Below are 19,374 nucleotides of genomic sequence, written 5' to 3'. Positions count from 1 at the left end.
CAAAGCTGGCACTGGGCACACTGGGGTGCTGGCTGCCCCCCCAGGCACCCAGCAGGGCTGGCACCAAGGCTGGTGCCGCTGGTGCCAGGAGCAGCCCGAGCTGTGACTCAGCAGCTCAGCACTGCCATGGCCTCCTGCTGGCACTGGGCACAAGGGGCTGTGCCCACCACAGCTTTTATTGGTGGGGGTTCAGCAGGCTGTGCCCCTGCAGCCAGAGGGGTTGGCAGGGAGGTGCCAAGGCCCCCAGGGGCCAGCTGGCTGCTGATCTGCCCCCAGGGCCCTGGCTGGCAGCTGGCTGCACTGCACCACCCTGCCCAGGCTGCCCCTCACCCACCCCCTCCCTGCTGGCACGGCACAGGGGTCCCTGCCTGGGCACCAGAGCCTGGGGGGTGAGAGGAGGGCACCTGGGGGTGCTCAAGGCTTGTGGGCAGGAGGCCCCCTCCCAGCTGGAGCCCCACCAGGGCTCTGCTGTGCCCATGCCAGGGGTCCCAGGGCTCTGCTGTGCCCACGCCAGGGGTCCCAGGGCTCTGCTGTGCCCACGCCAGGGGTCCCAGGGCTCTGCTGTGCCCACGCCGGGGGTCCCAGGGCTCTGCTGTGCCCACGCTGGGGGTCCCAGGGCTCTGCTGTGCCCATGCCAGGGGTCCCAGGGCTCTGCTGTGCCCATGCCAGGGGTCCCAGGGCTCTGCTGTGCCCATGCTGGGGGTCCCAGGGCTCTGCTGTGCCCACGCCAGGGGTCCCAGGGCTCTGCTGTGCCCATGCTGGGGGTCCCAGGGCTCTGCTGTGCCCACGCCAGGGGTCCCAGGGCTCTGCTGTGCCCATGCTGGGGGTCCCAGGGCTCTGCTGTGCCCATGCTGGGGGTCCCAGGGCTCTGCTGTGCCCATGCCAGGGGTCCCAGGGCTCTGCTGTGCCCACGCTGGGGGTCCCAGGGCTCTGCTGTGCCCATGCTGGGGGTCCCAGGGCTCTGCTGTGCCCACGCCAGGGGTCCCAGGGCTCTGCTGTGCCCATGCTGGGGGTCCCAGGGCTCTGCTGTGCCCATGCTGGGGGTCCCAGGGCTCTGCTGTGCCCATGCCAGGGGTCCCAGGGCTCTGCTGTGCCCACGCTGGGGGTCCCAGGGCTCTGCTGTGCCCATGCCAGGGGTCCCAGGGCTCTGCTGTGCCTGGTTTGGGTGCCATGAGGCTCTCCCATGCCCACTCTGGGGGTCCTGGGGCTCTCCCATGCCCACTCTGGAGGCCCCAGGGCTCTCCTGTGCCTGTGTTGAGTGTCTTGGGCTCACCCTTGCCCACTCCAGAGGTCCTGGAGCTCCCCCCCCTGCCCACCCCGAGGGCCCTTGGGCTCTTGAGTGCCCACCTGGAGGATGCTGCAGGTCCCAGGACTGCCCTGTGCCCACTCTGGGGGTGCCAGGGGCGCAGCACAGCACAGGAGCTAGCGGCAGAGGCGGCGCCGGGCGAGGGAGGCTGCGGGGGGCAGCCCTGCAGAGCCCCCAGCCCGCTGCCAGGGGCAGGCAGCCAGGGCAGCGTCCAGGGTGGCTTTATTGGCAGGGGCAGAGGCAGGCTGGGCTCAGCTGGGGGTGCCCAGCAGGGGTTAGCTTGCCAGCTCCCTGCCCAGGGCCTTGTGCAGCTTGTCTCGGAGGTAGGCTCTGCGCTGCCGCTCCAGCTTCAGCTCCAGGAACTCGTAGTGAGGAACCTGCCGGCACAGGGGGCTGCCAGCAGGGCCCTGGGGGGCAGCAGGGCCCTGGGGGGCACCAGGGCTCTGGGGGGCAGCAGGGCCCGGGGGGGCAGCAGGGCTCTGGGGGGCACCAGGGCTCTGGGGGGCAGCAGGGCCCTGGGGGGCAGCAGGGCCCTGGGGGGGGCAGCAGGGCTCTGGGGGGCACCAGGGCCCTGGGGGGGCAGCAGGGCCCTGGGGGGCAGCAGGGCTCCTGGGGGGCAGCAGGGCCCTGGGGGGCACCAGGGCCCTGGGGGGCAGCAGGGCTCTGGGGGGCAGCAGGGCTCTGGGGGGGCAGCAGGGCTCCTGGGGGGCAGCAGGGCCCTGGGGGGCACCAGGGCCCTGGGGGGCACCAGGGCTCTGGGGGGCAGCAGGGCTCCTGGGGGGCACCAGGGCTCTGGGGGGCAGCAGGGCTCCTGGGGGGCAGCAGGGCCCTGGGGGGCAGCAGGGCTCCTGGGGGGCACCAGGGCTCGGGGGGGGCAGCAGGGCTCCTGGGGGGCAGCAGGGCCCTGGGGGGCAGCAGGGCCCTGGGGGGCAGCAGGGCTCGGGGGGGGCAGCAGGGCCCTGGGGGGCAGCAGGGCTCGGGGGGGGCAGCAGGGCTCGGGGGGGGCAGCAGGGCTCGGGGGGGGCACCAGGGCTCCTGGGGGGCACTAGAGTCCCTGGGGGGGCAGCAGGGCTCTGGGGGGCAGCAGGCCTCAGGCAGATGCCAAGGGCTCTGGGCTGCCACGTGCCCTGGGGCAGGCCAGCCTGGGGCAGGGGGCAGCTCCCCAGCCTGCCCCTGCAGCGCTCTGCCTGCCAGCAGGGCTGAGATTAGCTGCAGGGAGCTCAGCCATGACCTGGCTGCAGCTCCTTAAGCCCTGCCCTGCTCCCCCAGCCCCCCTGGCACCCTGGGGCCGCCTGCCAGGTGGCCTGCAGGGGATCAGGGCTGGCTAATCCTGGCTGCTGACCTGCTGAGCCAGGCCCCAGGGCAGGCTCTGCCCTGGCAGGAGCAGCTGGCAGCACCCCAGGGCGGTGGCTGCTCCTGGCCTGGGTGCTGCTGGGCTTGGCTCATGACCACCTCCATGCTCCCCTGCAGGCTGCTCCCCCTTGCTGCTGCTGGCAAGTGGGGGTCACCTGGGAGAGGCACCCCCACAGGAGGGGAGAGCCTCACCAAGAGCCTGCTGTCATGAGGAGCCCCCCAGTGCTTTGTGGGGTGCTGGGGGGTGGCAGCCAGCAGAGGGGAGGAGGTCACCCACTGCAGTCTGGGGTGGGGAACCCCAGGCTCCCCCTGGGACACCCAGCCCAGGGCCACCCAGGTGTGGGGAGCTACAGGGGGGCAGCCCAGCGTCACGAGGGGCACTGGGGGGGTGCAGGCCCCAGGGGACCCCCCAGGTACTGACCTCCACCAGCAGGAAGCCAGCAGCCTGCAGGTGGCGCCGGGCCAGGGCGTAGCGACCCAGCAGCTCCTTGCTCCTGTTGCTGAAGTTGGAGAACTCCCAGCGCAGGAAGGCGACCCTGGGGGCACAGAGGGCAGGGGCAGCAGGGGCAGCTGGGGCAGCAGGGGCAGCAGGGGCAGCAGGGGCAGCTGCCAGCAAGCTCTGGCTCCAGAGGGAGCCACAGAACCCCTTGGGTTGGAAGAGAGCTTTGAGCACTGCCAGGGCAGCATCAACCATGGCCCCAGCACTGCCCTGGGCAGCCTGGGCCAGGCCTGGACAGCCCTCAAGGGCAGAAATTGTTCCTCATGGCCAACCCAAACCTCCCCTGGGGCAAGCTGAGGCCATTCCTCTCATCCTGTCCCTTGTTCCTGGGGAGCAGAGCCCAGGCCCCCCCTGGCTGCAGCCTCCTTGCAGGGAGCAGCAGGCAGCCAGGAGGTCTCCCCTCAGCCTCCTCCAGCCCCAACCCCCCCAGCTCCCCCAGCTCCCAGCCCTGCTCCCCAGCCCCTTCCCAGCTTGGTTGCCCTTCCCTGGCCCTGCCATGACCAGCACCTGGCCCCATTCCTGCTGTGCCACAGTCTGGCTCCGTGGCTGGCAAGAGGCTGCCCTCATGGTGGGGCTGGCACAGCCTGCCCCCAGGCTGGGGCCCAGCCTCACCTCCTGGCACCTGGGGGCAGAGGCTTCTTCCCTTCTGAGTGGAGCAGGTGTGGAGCAGCAAAGCTCTTCACAGGCAGAGGTTTGTTCTCACTGCTCAGCACCATCTCAGCATCTGCATGGAGAGGAGGGAACACAAAGCCTCCTGAGGTCCACCTGGATGCTGCTCCCCTCAGCCAGGGCTGGGGATGTGAGCTTGCACCACCCCCTCCCCAAGGCACCCAGCCCAGGAGCTGGGCTCTGTGCCTGGCCTACAGCACCCACCAAGGGGGGGCTGTGGGGTGGCTCCACCTCCTGTGGCCCTTGGGAGGGGGCCATGGGGCACAGGGGGGCTGTGTCTGTGCCATTTCACCCCCAGTGCCCCACTGAAGGGGCCATGGGGCACAGGGTGGCTGTGTCTGTGCCATTTCACCCCCAGTGCCCCACTGAAGGGGCCATGGGGCACAGGGTGGCTGTGTCTGTGCCATTTCACCCCCAGTGCCCCACTGAAGGGGCCATGGGGCACAGGGTGGCTGTGTCTGTGCCATTTCACCCCCAGTGCCCCACTGAAGGGGCCATGGGGCACAGGGTGGCTGTGTCTGTGCCATTTCACCCCCAGTGCCCCACTGAAGGGGCCATGGGGCACAGGGTGGCTGTGTCTGTGCCATTTCACCCCCAGTGCCCCACTGAAGGGGCCATGGGGCACAGGGTGGCTGTGTCTGTGCCATTTCACCCCCAGTGCCCCACTGAAGGGGCCATGGGGCTCGTGGGGCACAAGGTTGCTGTGGCAGCTGCTTGGCCGCTCCCTGCCAGGGAGGAGGCAGAGAACGAATTTGACAGAGCTGCAGAGCTGGCAGGGGGCTGGCAGGGGGCTGGCAGGGGGGGCTGGCAGGGGGGGCTGGCAGGGGGGGGGCTGGCAGGGGGGGGGCTGGCAGGGGGGGCTGGGCTGGACTGGCAGGGACTGGGAGGGACTGGGAGAGGAAGGCAGGGCAGAGCCAGCAGCCTTTCACCCTCCCCAGCACTGCCTGGCTGCAGGAAAAGGACTTCCATGCCCAAGCTGCTGCCCAGGGGGGTGGTGGAGCCAGCTGGAGGCACTGAGGAGGTGAGGCCCTGGCCCTGGGGGTGGTGGCCATGGTGGTGCTGGGCTGAGGCCTGGCCCTCAGAGGGCTCCTCCAACCCCAACACTTCTCTGAGCCTATGAAAGCCACCTCCTGGGCTTGCTGCTCCCCCTCGCTGTGAGGGGACCTGGGAGCAAGGCAGAGCAGCCATGAGGAGGAGGCTGAGGGGGGTGAGGCTGCAGAGTGGGGCCCCAGGCCCAGGAGCCACAGCTCAGCCCTCCAGGCTCATCAGCCATGAGGAGGAGGCTGAGGGAGGTGAGGCTGCAGAGTGGGGCCCAGGAGCCACAGCTCAGCCCTCCAGGCTCATCTGCCCCCAGCCCACACAGAGCCTGACCCAGGGCCTGGCTTGGGAGGGACCTTGGAGCCCATCCAGCTCCCAGCCCCTGCCGTGGGCAGGGACTCTTCCCACCAGCCCAAGCTGCTCAGGGCCTCATCCAGCCTGGCCTGGCACACCTCCAGGGAGGGGCCAGCCACAGCCCCCCGGGCAGGCTGTGCCAGGCTGTGCCCCCTGGGGCACCCTCACCGATGTGCCAGCCGTAGATGGTGTGGATGTCGAGGCGCCCCTGCTCCTGCTCCTGGCTCCCCAGCAGCCCTGCCAGGGCCTCCCTCAGGCTGCTCTGCAGCAGGGTGGCCTTGTCCCCGCTCTGCTGGCTGGCACTCAGCATCTCCCCTGGCAGGAAGGGTCCCCTGTAGTCAGGGCTCTCCAGCTTGGCAGTGGCGTTGATGTGGACGAGCTTCAGCCGCAGGTTCTGGGCCCTGGGGGACTGATCTCCTGCAGGGGGAAGCAGCAGAGGGTGGCCTGGGGGAGGATGGCTGAGTGGCTCCCCTGGGCCTTGCTCTCCTTCTCCCCCTCACACAGGCACAAGCCCCTGGCCCAGGCAGGCTGCTGGAGCAGGACCTGGCTCTCACCAGCCCAAGGCTCCCGGCGCCGGTTGCCTCCATCCCCCTCTGCCTGGGCAGCTCAGGCAGACCAATTCCCTCCTGCTTCCCTGCTCAGACACCCACTCCAGATGGCCCAAGCCCTGTGCTCACCATCCCTGCCCCAGCTCTGAGGCTCTCAGCCCCCAGCCCCAGAGCCCCTCCCCCACCTTGGAGCCGAGCCTGGAAGTCCGGGGCCAGCACTCGCTGCAGGTAGGGAGCCTTGGCCTGCTGCAGCACACACAGGGACCACACCAGGTCGGTGAGGAGCTGAGGCTCCAGGCTGTCCAGCTCACCCTGCAGCTCCTCATGGACCTGCAGAGAAGGACATCACACAGCTCAGCCCAGCACTGCTGCTGCCCCCATGCTGTGGGGAGCCCCCAGCCCGCTTCTCCCCTGGCAGGACCCTGCAGCCAGGGGCTGTGCTCTGCTGGCCTGAGCTGCTGCACCTCTGCTGGGAGGGCAACCCAGCACAGCAGGCAAGGGAGGGCTGGAGGCCAGGAAATCCTCAGGCCTGCAGCTCAAACCTGAGCTCAGCTGAGCTGGAGGGGGCTGAGTGTCCTGGAGGGGTCAGGATGTCCATGAGGAGCCCCAGCAGCAGCCTGGAGCTCTGCCATCCCTCAGGGCTCCCTCCTGGTAAAGCTTTGCAGCACCTCAACACTGAGGAGTTTTGCATTTGCTGCTGGCTGACAGAGGCTGGAGAGGAGCCAGGGGGTGCCCAGGGGGTGCCCAGGGGGTGCCCAGGGGGCCTCCAGCAGCCTGGCCTGGAGCAGCAGTGGTGTGGCCAGCTGGAGCGGGGCAGGGATCATCCACCTGGACTGGGGGGCACTGGTCAGGCTCCTGGGGTCAGTCTTGGGCCCTCACTCCCAGAAGGACACTGGGGAGCTGGAGGTGAGGAAGAGGAGGCAAGGAGGAAGGTTACCATGCTGAAGAAGCCTTCGCTTGCGCTGGGCTGGAAGTTGAGGCGAGCAAAAGACAGGATGAGGCCACAGAGCTGGGTGACTGAGAGCTGCCTGATGTTGTCCAGGGTGTACTGCAGGACACAGGAGGTAGAGGCAGAGCTGTGGGGGTGTCCCCTGTGAGCAGGGACAGGAGCTGAGCGCAGCAGCCCCGGGGCAGGACGGCGAGCAGCAGCGAAAGCCTTCAGTGCTGCCCCGGGACCCGACCTCGGCTCAGGGCAAGCCGTGGGGGCAAGAGAGCTCTGGAACGTTCCAGTGGAACCAGGGGGTGGAACTGGGACAAGAAGCAGCAGCAGGAGCTGGGACTGCACCTAGCTCAGCACCATCCCCAGGGCTGAGTCCAGCAGCTGAACAGCAGCTCCTGCCCAGGCCCCGTCACAGCCAGGGGCTGGGCGGCGGCGAGAGCGACGCCGTCCCGGAGCACCTCTGCAGGGGCGGCAGGGGGGCGGCTGGGCCGGAGCAGAGTCTCACTGCTGCCAGCTGGACCTTCCCTCTCCCCTCTGAGTCCTCTCACCTGTGCCACAGCCTCGAAGAGGGGCAGGCTGAGCCACTTGAGGAGGGCGAAGGACCGGACGCAGCGCGTGACCTCCAGCGGCGTCATGGCGGCCACCTGCGGCTGCAGCTCGGCGGCGATCTTCTGGAAGACCTGGGGCTGGTGGAAGCTCAGCTTGCCTACAAGGGGCACAGGGGGAAGGGGCACCACTTGCAGGCAGCTGGCACAGGAGCTGGCACAGGAGCCAGGCTTGGGGGGGGGTAGCAGCAAAGAGGCTCCGGGACGGGTTTAGCCTCCCTCCGCGCCGGCTCCACCTCATCCGCTCCGGTGTGCTGCCCCCAGCAGCTCTCAGGCCTGCTGCCAGCTCAGGCCTCCAACCTCCACCCAGTGCTGGTGGCAGATTTCAGCCCCAGTGCCCCCGGATCTGTAGGGCCTGGTAAGGCCAGCAGAGGCCTGAACTCCCTGAGGCTACCTCACACCAGCTGAGGAACTGCCAGCACCGAGTGCTGGAGCGGCTCAGGTCTGTGTGGAGCACCCAGCAGAGGACAGTGCCCAGGAGAAGAGCACAGGCAGGCTCTGGGACCTGCTGCAGCAGCCAAGGCTCAGGCCAGCCTGGCTGACAGGGTGGCAGCCACAAGGAGCATCAACAGAGAGTGACAGAGCCCTGGCCACGACTGAAGCCACCACAGGGTCTGCAGCCTGGCTCCCAGCCCAGGCCCAGCAGCTGCAGGGGTGCTGAGGGACATGGATTAGTGCTGGCTTGGGCTCTTCTCCCAAGGACCAAGGGACAGGACAAGAGGAAACAGCTTCAAGTTGCCCCAGGGAAGGCTTAAGCTGGACATGAGGAACAGTTTCTTGCCCTTGAGGGCTGTCCAGGCCTGGCCCAGGCTGCCAGGGCAGTGGTGCAGTCCCCAGCCCTGGAGGGGTTTCCAAGCCTGGAGCTGTGGTGCTGAGGGCCATGGTCTGGTGGTGCCCTGGCAGTGCAGGGGCCATGGTTGGACTCCATGACCTGACTTCCACCCCAACCCATTCTGTGATTCCATGCTTCCCAGTCTCCTCCTTTAGGGTCCCTGGAAGGAAAGTGGTCTCTGGGCTCACCCCAGCTGTGCTCAGAGCTGGAAGCTGTGCTGCTTGTGCCCAAACCCATCCCCAGGCACCCTTCCCACCCTCCTCCTCCAGCTCAGCCACCCTGACACCCCCACCAGCCCCACCTCCAGCACCCACCACAGGCTGGCTCTTGGCACCCAGCAGCTGCTGCCAGAGCAAGCCTCTCACCATAGGCAAAGATGAGATCCAGCAGGAGGCCGAGGCCGAGCTCTGAGTGCTTCTGGCAGAGGTGGTAGGAGAGGGCGCGGAGCAGGGGCACGCAGCGCCGCTGCTGGTAGGCCAGAGCCAGAGTCACCTTCCTGATGTCCTCGGGCTCAAACTGCTCAGCAAGCTCCAGAGCCTGCCAGGAGACATTTGCAAGAGGGATGTCAAGGGGGAGCAGGCAGGGAAGAGACCTTCCTGCTGCATCAGCACCTCCCTGCCGCGTCGGCAGCTGCCTCTCGCCCCGCTCCCGCCTGCCTGGCAGGACTCCCACCCAGGCTGCTGCTCTGGGCAGCCCTGCCAGACACACTGGCGGTGCCCTGCCCTCTCACACTGCTGTCTGCAGCACTTCCCTGTCCCCAGGGTCCGAGGGGGTGGACAGTGAGGCTCAGGAGCTGCAGACCTTGCTGTGGCAGCTGTTTGGCCGGTCCCCAGCACGGGCTGGCTGAGGGCCGAATTTGACGCAGCTGCAGGGGCGGCTCTGACCCCAAGGAGGGGTCCCTGCTCCTGGCAGCCACACAGCCAGGGGCTGCAGGGCACACAGCTGTCCCCTTGAGGTCCCCAGAGGGCAGGAAGGACATCCTCAGCCCAGCTGCCCTCAAAGCCTGGCTTGCACAGAGGAGCAAGGGACAATGGCTGTGGCAGGGGGGTGACACCGGTTCCCAGTCACTGCTTGCCAGCTGAGCTGAGGGCCGTGGCTGGTGCTGCCCTGGCAGGGCTGAGGGTCATGGCTGGTGCTGCCCTGGCAGTGCTGAGGGCCATGGTTGGTGCTGCCCTGGCAGGGCTGGGGCCATGGTTGGTGCTGCCCTGGCAGTGCTGAGGGCCATGGTTGGTGCTGCCCTGGCAGTGCTGAGGGCCATGGTTGGTGCTGCCCTGGCAGGGCTGGGGCCATGGTTGGTGCTGCCCTGGCAGTGCTGAGGGCCATGGTTGGTGCTGCCCTGGCAGGGCTGGGGCCATGGTTGGTGCTGCCCTGGCAGTGCTGAGGGCCATGGTTGGTGCTGCCCTGGCAGGGCTGGGGCCATGGTTGGGGCTGCCCTGGCAGGGCTGAGGGCTATGGTTGGTGCTGCCCTGGCAGTGCTGAGGGCCATGGTTGGTGCTGCCCTGGCAGGGCTGGGGCCGTGGTTGGTGCTGCCCTGGCAGTGCTGGGGCCATGGTTGGTGCTGCCCTGGCAGGGCTGGGGCCATGGTTGGTGCTGCCCTGGCAGTGCTGGGGGCCATGGTTGGTGCTGCCCTGGCAGTGCTGAGGGCCATGGTTGGTGCTGCCCTGGCAGTGCTGAGGGCCATGGTTGGGGCTGCCCTGGCAGTGCTGGGGCCATGGTTGGTGCTGCCCTGGCAGTGCTGGGGCCATGGTTGGTGCTGCCCTGGCAGGGCTGGGGCCGTGGTTGGGGCTGCCCTGGCAGTGCTGGGGGCCATGGTTGGACTCCCAGAGAGCTCCTCAGGTGCAAGCCCCTCCGGGAGCTGCGGAAGGGATCCCGCGCGGGGCCGGGCCGCGGGGCGCCGCCTCGCAGCTGCAGTGCCCGCAGGCACCGGCAGGGGGCAGCCCTTACCTTGTCCTCCAGGCGGTCCATCAGCGCGGGGGACAGGTGGCCAACCTTGCTCACCAGCGCCACCACGCTGCGGGTGCCCTCCAGCTCGGTCCAGCGCAGCTCCAGCTTCTTGAGCAGCTCCGCCAGCAGCCTGCCGTCCCGGCCCCGCCGCGGCGCCAGCAGCTCGGCCAGCGAGGCCAGCTGGCGGAAGCTCAGGCGCCGCAGCCGCCACAGCACCTCCTGCTCCACCGACTGCAGCTCCCGGCGGCCGCCCTCCACCCCCAGCGCGTAGAGGCTCTTCAGGACGTTCACCAGGGCGTTGTTCCACACCTGGGAGATCTGGGAGCGGGGGGACACCGGGGGAGTGGCGGCAGGAGCGGCCGGCAGGAGGCTGCCCGCGGCCAAGGGGCCTGCCCGGGGCTCACAGCCGCCCCAGGAAGGCTCCAGCCTGGGGGCAGGGAACTGCCCTGTGGAAGAGGACCTAGGGAGCTTGGTGACAGCAGCTGCAGATGAGGCAGCAGTGTGCCCAGGTGGCCCAGCAGCAGCCTGGCTTGCATCAGGAAGTGTGGCCAGGACACAGGCACCCCCTGGGATCCGTGGTGACACTGACACAGCACCGAGGAGACGAGCAGGAGCAGCGCTCTGACTCCAAATGCAGCAGCATGGGAATGCCTCAGCTCCTCAGCTCCCTCCTCCCCCTCAGACCCAGCTCTCCCCAACCCCCAGAATGCCTCAGGACCACCCAGGAGCCCTCAGGGCACAGCCCAGCTCTCTGCTGTCTTTTGAGAGGCGTCAGGGAGCAGAGAGTATGGCTCAGCAGAGGGGGCTGCAGGACACTTGTACCCTGCTGGGACAGGACAAGAGGTGATGGTCTGAACTAAAAGGGAGAGTCAGGCTGGAGGGAAGGGAGAAAGTGTTTGCACCATGAGGATGGTGAGAGCCTGGCCCTGGCTGCCCAAAGAGGTGGGAGATGCCCCCCTGGACCCACCCCAGCTCAGGTTGTCTGGGGCTCTGAGCAACCTGCTCTGGTTACAGATGTCTCTGCTGAGTGCAGGGAGCTGCCCTGGGTCAGCTTTAGAGGACCCTTCCCAAACCATGCTGTGGTCCTCCAGCTCCAGGATTTCCTCACTGAGAAAGCTTCAAACTCAAGGGGACAGGAGCCAGGCAGCACTGAATGAGCAGCTCTGCACTGCACCTTGGCTCTGCTCCACAGAGCAGTGGCTGCAGACAGAAATCAGTAAGTTTTCTGCTTTGAGTTATTTCTTCACCAACTGATCCCTCCAACTTCACTCCCAAACTGCAGTCCCTAAACCAGCAGCAGGTCCAATCCCAGGAGCACCTGGGAGCTGCTTCTCTGCCTCATGGCCTTACCCCAGAGCCCTTCTGCAGCCAGGAGAGAGCTTACCTGGGAGTCCATGATGCTGAGGAGCTGCTGGAAGCGTTCATCCTGCAGAATGCTCCTGGTCTCCAGCTTTTTTTCCACAGCCAGTTTGGAAAGCTGAATAATTACTTGGGAAGCTTGGTTGCTGTTGAGAGCATGGAGCTCAGCCAGCTGGAGCAGGTCCTGAGGAGTTGTGGCTGCCCCAATCAGCTCCCCGATCACTTTGTGCTCTGGATTTCTGCTCTCCTCCAGCTGCTCCTTGACTGAGACCCCATCAGCCCAGCTCAAAAGGCTTGAAGTATGAAAGGAGTTGAAAGGCAGAGCTCTTGCTCTCACCACCTTCCCAGCTGGTGCCAGCAGAGAGGTCGAGACGGAGGGCGGAGAGATGAAGGCCCCCAGGTGCCGCCAGCAGCAGCGCTGCACCAGCCGGGCTGCCATGGCAGGAGCTGTGCCTGGGGCTGGAGGTCAACCTTGCATCTCAGGAGGCTGAGAAAGGAAAAGAAACCTTTCAGAAGCAGGAATTGTAGAGATCAAAAAAGGAGGCAGCCAGACTGTGGTGCTGGCTGTGAGGAAAGGGCTGTTCTGAGCAAAGCAGGGCCGGGGAGCAGGCTCTGTGCTTCCCTGCTGGGCTAACCTGCCTCCAGCCCCCCTCAGGGGCTGCTGAGCTCCAGCACTGCTTTCCAAGGCACCATGCAGCTGCTCCACAGTGGCTGGCAGCAAGGGCTGCAGCTCCCCCAGCTCCTCACCAGCCTCAACCGAGCCCTGCCCAACCCGCCAGGGACACTGCCTCATTGTCCCTGCTGCTCCCCTCTGCCCACACCACCTTCCCCGGCCCAGCTCCTCTGTGCTCTCCTTGCACTCCGGGGATATTCTCCTCAGACGCCGCCGGGCTCAGCCCATACTTCCCCGAGCCACTTCCCCCTCGGATCCCTGAATCCATCGTCCCGTCCCCCACCCCCAGGCCAGCTCCCATCAAGGTTCCCCCCGGGCCCTGCCGATTCCATTCAGAGCGTTGCCAGAGCCGGCCCTTCCCTTTCGGGCTCCTCTCCTCTGACCGGATCGGAGATCGGTACCGGATTTCCCCACACTGTTCCCCTCAGAGCACCCCCCGGGTCCGTACGAGTGCCCTCAGACACCTCCAGGCCCGGTCCTCTGCGCCCGGGTTCCTCTCAGACGCCCCTGGGCCCAGCTCTCCCGCTCGTGCCCGGCCCTTCCCACCCTCGGACCCAGCTCTCCCCAACCCCCAGGCTCTTTCCCTCCGCTCCTCGGGCCTGATCTACGTCCCCCAGGTCCGATCTACACCTCCCAGGCCGGATCCCTCCCCTCCCGCCACCGCCAGGCCTGACCTCGCCCGCCCCAGCCGCACGCCGGGCCGGGAAGGTGGCGCCGGCACAGCTTGATGGCGTCATCAGGCCGCGGCGTCTCCTATTGGCAGAGTGCCTGGTCGCTTTGACGTCATCACACTGCGACGAGCGCCCATTGGCTGCGGCGGCGAGCGGGGGGCAGGAGGCAGCCGCTGGGGTCCGGTGTCGGCGGCTGCGGCGCGGCAGGGCTGCGGCTCAGCCTGTGTCCCACCTGCACCCCACCTGCACCCCACCTGCACCCCACCTGCACCCCACCTGCACCCCACCTGCACCCCACCTGCACCCCACCTGCACTGCCAGGCCGCCCTGCCGTGAGGCACTGGCACCTCCCCACGGGCAGCCCTGGTGCTGTCTGGCTGCGCGGGAAGAGGGTTGATGGGGGGGAGGCTCGGGAGGCTCCGCAGAAGGATGTGGCCAGGCTGGAGTGATGGGAGAGGCCAATGGGATGAGGTGCAGCCAGGCCGAGCGTCCTGACCTTGGGTCACACCAAGCCCAGGAAGGCTCCAGAATGGAGGCAGAGTGGCTGGAAGCTGTCCGGTGGAAAAGAACCTGGGGCGATTGGTGCCAGCGGCTGGAGAGGAGCCAGGGAGTCCCCAGGGGGCCAAGGGGGCCTCCAGCAGCCTGGCCTGGATCAGCAGTGGTGTGGCTAGCAGGAGCAGGGCAGGATTGTTCCATGCCCACCCCTGGTGTGGCACCCACTCTGTGCCCAACCTCCCTCGTGTGACCTCCACCATGGGTGGTAGTTGGGGGTCCTCACGGTCACACCACCCCCTCCCTGTGACACCTTCCTCTCCCCACAGCCCAGCCAGGTCAGGCATTTCTGGCTGCTGGTGCCAGTGGCCACCAACATCAACCACTTCAAGGCCATCAGGAGCAAAGGAGATCCCCACTGTGTCCCCCCCCCTCGAGGAGCTGCCAACGCGGGGACACCCCCGATGCTTGACACCCCCCTCCCCAAATAAAGCTTGACCCACTCTGCCTTTCCCTGCTGCTGTCACCCCACAGGGGACCAGGGGCAAGGGGGACAAGATGGGAGAGATGCTGATGGAGAAGAGCCCTGGGGTGGGGGCAGCAGGGTCACCCCCCCCCAGGCTGGGCACCACCAGCTCCATGGAGCCTCCTCCTGGCACTGGCTCTGTGTGAGGACTCACAAGTGATGTGGGGCTGGGTCTCCCACTGCTCCCTGAGGTGCTCTGGGGACCAGAAGGTCCCTCAGGAGCCTGTGGTGGCAGTGAGGTGCCCATGGGGGGGGGGGGGGGGGGCACAGACCCACAGGACTGGAGAAGGGAGGGGGCAGGAGGGGACAGCCCTAGGATCCCACAGAGACAGCAGAGCTGGGGCTGCAGAGGTGCCCCTGGGTGATGACAACGCTGCTGGGGGGGGGGAGGTCCCCACGCAGCCCACCCCTGTGTCTCACTGTCCCCTGGAGCCAGCTGAGGCTGGGGGCTGGACCCCCCAGGGCAGGGGGACACCATGGTGGGGGGAGGGGACCCTCACCAGGATTCTCCTCTTCCATCAGCGGGGGCGGGGTCCACAGTCCCACTGCCCCCCTCCTACACCTCCCCTCCGCCAATGCCACCAGTCTGGGGGGGACCAAACACCGTGGGGACCACGGCACCGTGGGGTCTGTGACACCGTGGGGACCATGACCCCGTGGTGATGATGAAGGGGGGGTGAGAATGGCTCCTATTTGGGGGGTGCCCTGGGGGCTCCCCGGCGTGCAGCTGTGGCCTGTCCCCGGTGCTGGCCCCGTGTCCCGTCACGGCCAAGCCCTCGGCCTTCAGCTTCCCCCCCGGCAGCCCAAGGGACAGCGCGGAGCCCGGCTCAGGTGCTGCGGCCGCCGCGGGCATCTTTATTGGCTCAGCCCAAGCGCACGGAGCCCCTGGCGTGGAAGTCGAACTTGATCCTGGGTCGGAAGCGGCGGATCCTGCCCAGGAAGCGCCCGAACCGGCCCCGCTGCACCAGCACCGGCTGCGGGAGGAGAGCGGCGGGGGGCCGGGGTCAGGAGCGGGGAGCGCAGCCAGGACCCCACAGCCAGGATCGTGTGCCCGAGGCTCCTGTGGGACCCCACGCCCAGGATCCCTGGGATCCCATCCCGAACTCCAGACCCGGGATCCCACGCCCAGGATCCCATGCCCAGGGCTCCTGTGGGACCCCGCACCCAGGACCTGATCCAGGATCCCAGACCCAGCACCCCCAAACCCAAGATCCTGCACCCAGGACCCCATCCCTGGGACCCTGTGCCCAGGGCTCTTGTATGACCCCACCCCTGGGATCTTGCACCTAGGATCCTCCACCCAGGAACTCCTATACCTGGAACCCCAGCACCCTTTTAGGACCCAGCACCCCACACCCAGGTGCCCATGGGTGCCCTGGGACCCCCCTTCTCCCCCATCCCACCCCCCACCCCCCGTGGAGCCGTTGTGGTGGGATGGGGACACCGGGATGTCCTGCGGGGGACAGCTGACTTTTGGGGCAGGAGGAAGGACACCCCCCGACGCCCCCCCCCCCCAGTGGGTGCCAGGTGCGGGTGGTGCCCCTTTGGGCTGCCCCCAGACTCACGTTGGAGGTGGCATCGGAGCAGTGCAGGTCGATCTCGGGGGAGCTCTCGGTGAAGCGCACCGCCCCTGAGCACTCCTTGATGAGCTGGGGAGGGGGCGACACCCAGTGTCACCTTCAGGCGAGGTCACCCTGAGGCGAGGTCACCCAGGAGCCCCCGCCGGAGGCGTCCCTCCTCCCTCCCCCTCCTCCTCACCCCGTTCTCCTTGAAGTCGCAGTCGTCGGGGCTGGCGCGGGCGCCGGGGCCGCATTCGGTCTCCATCATGCTGAAGTTGAGCGCTCGAAGGGTGCTGAGCTCCACGCCCTGCAGGGGCAGCCCGCGGGCCGGGGGGGAGGGTCAGGGGCGGGTGGCAAAAGCAGGGTGTCCCGAGGGGGGGGCGGCACTCACCGGGCCGGGCTCGGGGTCAGCGCTGAGCAGCCGGAAGATGTTCTGCACCTCGGGCTCCAGGTTGTAGGACTCCACGGCCTGGCTCAGCACCTGGGTGTAGGCCAGGGGGGCAGGGGCAGGGAGGGCGCAAGCCCCCCCCAGCACCACCAGCACCAGCACCCAGGAGCTCGGCATCCTTGTCCCCAGGGCCACCTCCCCGTGTCCCCTTTTATCCCCACCCAGGGAGGCTGGGGACCCCCCCGGGCTCAGCCTCCTGCCCCCTGGAAACGCCTGGCCCCAGCCCACAGGGTGACAGTTAACTGCGGGGGGGGCATGAGACAGGAGGAGCCTGAGCCACCGCTGGGGCATGCTCCCCGGGGTGGCATCTCTGGGCCTCTTGGGGACACAGCCCTGCCCCACAGGTTGCCCCCAGCCCTCAGAGCCCCTTGGGGTGGGAGATTTCTGGGGGCACAAGCCCCTGGGGACCCCAGTGAGAGTCTGTTTGATGGGGGGGAGGGGGTATGGGCCAGGGGGACTCTGAGCATGTCCCAGCTGTGGGGGGTGCTGTCGCTGGACCCCTCTGGGGGCACAGCCCTGCTCCACAGGTTCTCCCTGACCTTCAGAGCCCCTTGAGGGGACCACAGCCCTTGGGCACCCCAGCAGGGTGCAGGGGGAGGGACTGAGGTGACACAGGGACCTGCAGGGACTGAGGTGACATCAAGGGCACGTTGCCCGTGCTGGGCAGGTGCCCTCTGGGCTTGCACAACCCCACCCTTGCCCCATCCCTGTTGCCCAACCTCCCCAGGCTGTGTCACCCCACACACACGCTCACACACGACCCCCAGCCAGCTTTATTGCAGCTCCTTTGGGGACAGGGGACCATGGGGGGTCCTTGGGGGGGACAGGCCAGCAGGGTGGTGAGGCCGTGGTGGTGGCCTTGAGGAGGATGATGGTGATGATGATGATGATGGGTGACCTGGGCTGCTGGAGGAACGAGGTTGGGCGCTGCCACCGGGCTGCTGGGAGGGAGAAATGAGGGTGGGCTTCACCCTGCAGCCAGAGAATGTCCCCAGCGTGTGGGACACGTCCCCACTGCTGTCCCCAGTGCCAAGGGTGGGGGCACCTGGGGGCCTCACCGGCTCCTGGCCGCACTCCACCATCGACAGTGGCACGTCAGGGAGGAAGGCAAAGACGGAGACCTGTGCCCGGCACTGCTGCACCTGGGGCACACAGAGACCCCGAGTGACCTGGGGACGGTTTTGTGTCCCCAGATCCGTGTTCTGGGAGGGGGAGGGGGCCAGGCTTACCCTGCCTGGCCGGGGCTGGCAGCTGGCACCGCGGCGCTCGGGGAGGCTCCGGGGGCAGGCAGGCCGGCGGGCCGTGAAGTTGAGGCTGAAATGGGTTCCCCAGTCGAAGGTCTGCCCGGGGGGGAAAGGATGGAGCCATGGGAACAGGATGGAGCCAGCAGGGAAAAGCATGGAGCCAGCAGGGGAAGGATGGAGCCATGGGAACAGGATGGAGCCAGCAGGGAAAACGATGGAGCCATAGGGAAAGGATGGAGGCAGCAGGGGAAGGATGGAGGCAGCAGGGAAAAGGATGGAGCCATAGGGAAAGGATGGAGGCAGCAGGGGAAGGATGGAGGCAGCAGGGGAAGGATGGAGGCAGCAGGGAAAAGGATGGAGCCATAGGGAAAGGATGGAGGCAGCAGGGGAAGGATGGAGGCAGCAGGGGAAGGATGGAGCCAGCAGGGGAAGGATGGAGGCAGCAGGGGAAGGATGGAGGCAGCAGGGGAAGGATGGAGGCAGCAGGGGAAGGATGGAGGCAGCAGGGGAAGGATGGAGGCAGCAGGGGAAGGATGGAGCCATCGGTGGCTTGCAAAGCTGTTGGGGAAAGGTTGTTCCCACCCAGCTGGGTGCCAGATCTGGGGCACCCACCCCGTCCCCACCCCTCTCCTACCGTCCTGGTGACTGCCAGCACCTTGAGCAGCTTCAGCTCCTGCCCGTGTGTCTCCAGCACGGAGCGGGCCAGGTCCCGGGGGGCCGGCAGCCCCGGGGGCACGGCGGCGCCCGCCGCCAGCAGCACGGCTCCCAGCACCAGCGCCATGGGGTCCGGGCACGGCGGCGGGACTCGGCTCTCGGCTGGGAGGCAGCTCTGGAATCAGCTCAGGGGCCCCTGGCTGGGCTGGGTTCTCCTCCAGGATAAACACGGGCCCCTCGGCCGTGGGGGTGGGATCATGTTCCTGTGTTTTCCTTGGCAGGTGCCCACCCAGCCCTGGCAGGGCCAGGGAGATGCCGGAGCCGATCCCCCCTCTGCGGCCCCTTCCCTTCGCCTGCTCCTGACGGCAGATAGTGCCCTTGGGAGGCACCCAGCCAGGCTGCACAGCCTGCTCCAGGAGTCTGAGCATCCTCTTGGCTCCTACAGACACAAAACCCAGCAGCCTGCTCCCCTCTCCCTCATTTCCTCCCCACCTTTGGGATGCTTTAGGCTGCTGTGGACACAGAACCCAGGAGCTCCCTCTCCCCTTCCTCATTCCCCCCCGACCCCCCCCCCACCTTTGGGATGCTTTGGGCTGCTATGGGCACAGAACCCAGGAGCTCCCTCTCCTCTTCCTCATTTCCCCCCATGCCCCCCACCTTTGGGATGCTTTAGGCTGCTATGGGCACAGAACCCAGGAGCTCTCTCTCCCCTTCCTCATTGTCCTCCCAGTTTTGGGATGCTTTAGGCTGCTATGAACAGGGAACCCAGGAGCTCCCTCTCCTTTCCATTCCCCCCACCCTCCACTTCTGGGATGTCTGAAATCCCTCTTGCTCTGCTCAGACTCATCCAAACATCCCACCTGCAGATGGGGATCACCTGGAATCCCTCCCTGGCCCCTCCCCAGGCACAGCAGCAGCTGCCAGGGGGTGAGAGGTGCCCTGCTTTGGGGTGAGGGCCAGGGCTGGTGGGCAGAGGGGGGCAGAGCAGCAGCAGGCTGTGCAGACAGAGGCTCGTTGGAATGAGGAGGAGCTTTAATGAGTTTTGCAGGGCTGGAGTTTTCCCCCTTGAATTCCAGGATGTGGGCTGGCAGCCACTGGATCCTGCTCTCCCACTTTCCATCCCCTGACCAGGCCTTTGCTTCCCCCAGATTCCTGATTTTTCTGTCCCCTTAGAGACACTTTGGGGCTGAGGGTGGAGGTGCTGCAGGGCCAGGAGCTGCCCTTTCTCTTTGGTCCATCCACAGTGGAACAGCAAAGGAAGCCCCAAGGGAATGAACCACCAAAGGGATGCCGGAGTCCACCGTGGTGCTGAGCAGCTCAGGAGCCTGGAGGCCAGCCCCAGCCCCAGCTTTGGCAGCTCTCTGAGCCACTGCAAGGTGCCAGCGAAGCACAGCTGATCCAGCACCCCCCTTCTGATGGCCACAGAGCCCCAGCTGGGAGGGAGGAGGGACACAAGATGGGACAAGACCAGCGCCACGCTTCTCTGCACAGGGTGACCACAGGCAGCAGGAGAGGCTGAGTGGTGGGGGAGAAGCAGCAGGCCTGAGGCCATGGCAGCTTCACAGCTCCCCCCCTGCCCCAGCAGCAGGGAGAGGGAAGAGCCCAACGTGGTCCTTGCCAGGGAGGTTGTGTCCTTGTGCAGCACCCTCCTGGTGGCAGG

At 67.4% G+C, this 19,374-nt stretch overlaps 3 protein-coding genes and 2 non-coding genes across 6 annotated transcripts; all 5 read right to left on the bottom strand.

The window, feature by feature from the left end:
• Positions 1-1,535: 1,535 nt before the first annotated feature.
• Positions 1,536-11,930, bottom strand: TBRG4 (transforming growth factor beta regulator 4). The gene is made up of 10 exons (XM_054171488.1): positions 11,473-11,930; positions 10,089-10,406; positions 8,510-8,681; positions 7,256-7,413; positions 6,705-6,815; positions 5,953-6,097; positions 5,388-5,636; positions 3,771-3,882; positions 3,081-3,195; positions 1,536-1,683 (listed from the first exon to the last, which is right to left on the bottom strand). The coding sequence occupies exons 1-10, from the start codon at positions 11,884-11,886 to the stop codon at positions 1,582-1,584; spliced, it is 1,896 nt and encodes a 631-aa protein (XP_054027463.1). The 5' UTR covers positions 11,887-11,930; the 3' UTR covers positions 1,536-1,581.
• LOC128898311 (small nucleolar RNA SNORA5) lies at positions 4,460-4,593 on the bottom strand. Its single transcript, XR_008462806.1, has one exon. It is a non-coding gene; the product is annotated as a small nucleolar RNA SNORA5 (small nucleolar RNA).
• Positions 8,877-9,014, bottom strand: LOC128898310 (small nucleolar RNA SNORA5). Its single transcript, XR_008462805.1, has one exon. It is a non-coding gene; the product is annotated as a small nucleolar RNA SNORA5 (small nucleolar RNA).
• A 2,742-nt stretch (positions 11,931-14,672) lies between the features above and the next one.
• On the bottom strand, positions 14,673-15,933 carry CAMP (cathelicidin antimicrobial peptide). The gene is made up of 4 exons (XM_054171362.1): positions 15,760-15,933; positions 15,568-15,675; positions 15,375-15,458; positions 14,673-14,783 (listed from the first exon to the last, which is right to left on the bottom strand). The coding sequence occupies exons 1-4, from the start codon at positions 15,931-15,933 to the stop codon at positions 14,673-14,675; spliced, it is 477 nt and encodes a 158-aa protein (XP_054027337.1).
• Positions 15,934-16,550: 617 nt separating this feature from the next.
• On the bottom strand, positions 16,551-17,991 carry LOC128898304 (uncharacterized). 2 transcript variants are annotated; one of them, XM_054171428.1, is made up of 3 exons: positions 17,695-17,991; positions 17,046-17,156; positions 16,551-16,958 (listed from the first exon to the last, which is right to left on the bottom strand). In XM_054171428.1, the coding sequence occupies exons 1-3, from the start codon at positions 17,839-17,841 to the stop codon at positions 16,590-16,592; spliced, it is 627 nt and encodes a 208-aa protein (XP_054027403.1). In that variant the 5' UTR covers positions 17,842-17,991; the 3' UTR covers positions 16,551-16,589. The 2 variants fall into 2 exon arrangements, with proteins under 2 accessions (XP_054027403.1, XP_054027404.1); XM_054171429.1 differs by having other exon boundaries at positions 17,716-17,991.
• Between the last annotated feature and the right edge of the window lie 1,383 nt (positions 17,992-19,374).

The sequence above is a fragment of the Dryobates pubescens genome, chromosome 21 (assembly GCF_014839835.1).
Source record: "Dryobates pubescens isolate bDryPub1 chromosome 21, bDryPub1.pri, whole genome shotgun sequence".
Taxonomy (NCBI): domain Eukaryota; kingdom Metazoa; phylum Chordata; class Aves; order Piciformes; family Picidae; genus Dryobates; species Dryobates pubescens.
Note: the sequence above shows the minus strand (reverse complement) of the source record. Positions and strands in the feature narration are given on the sequence as shown.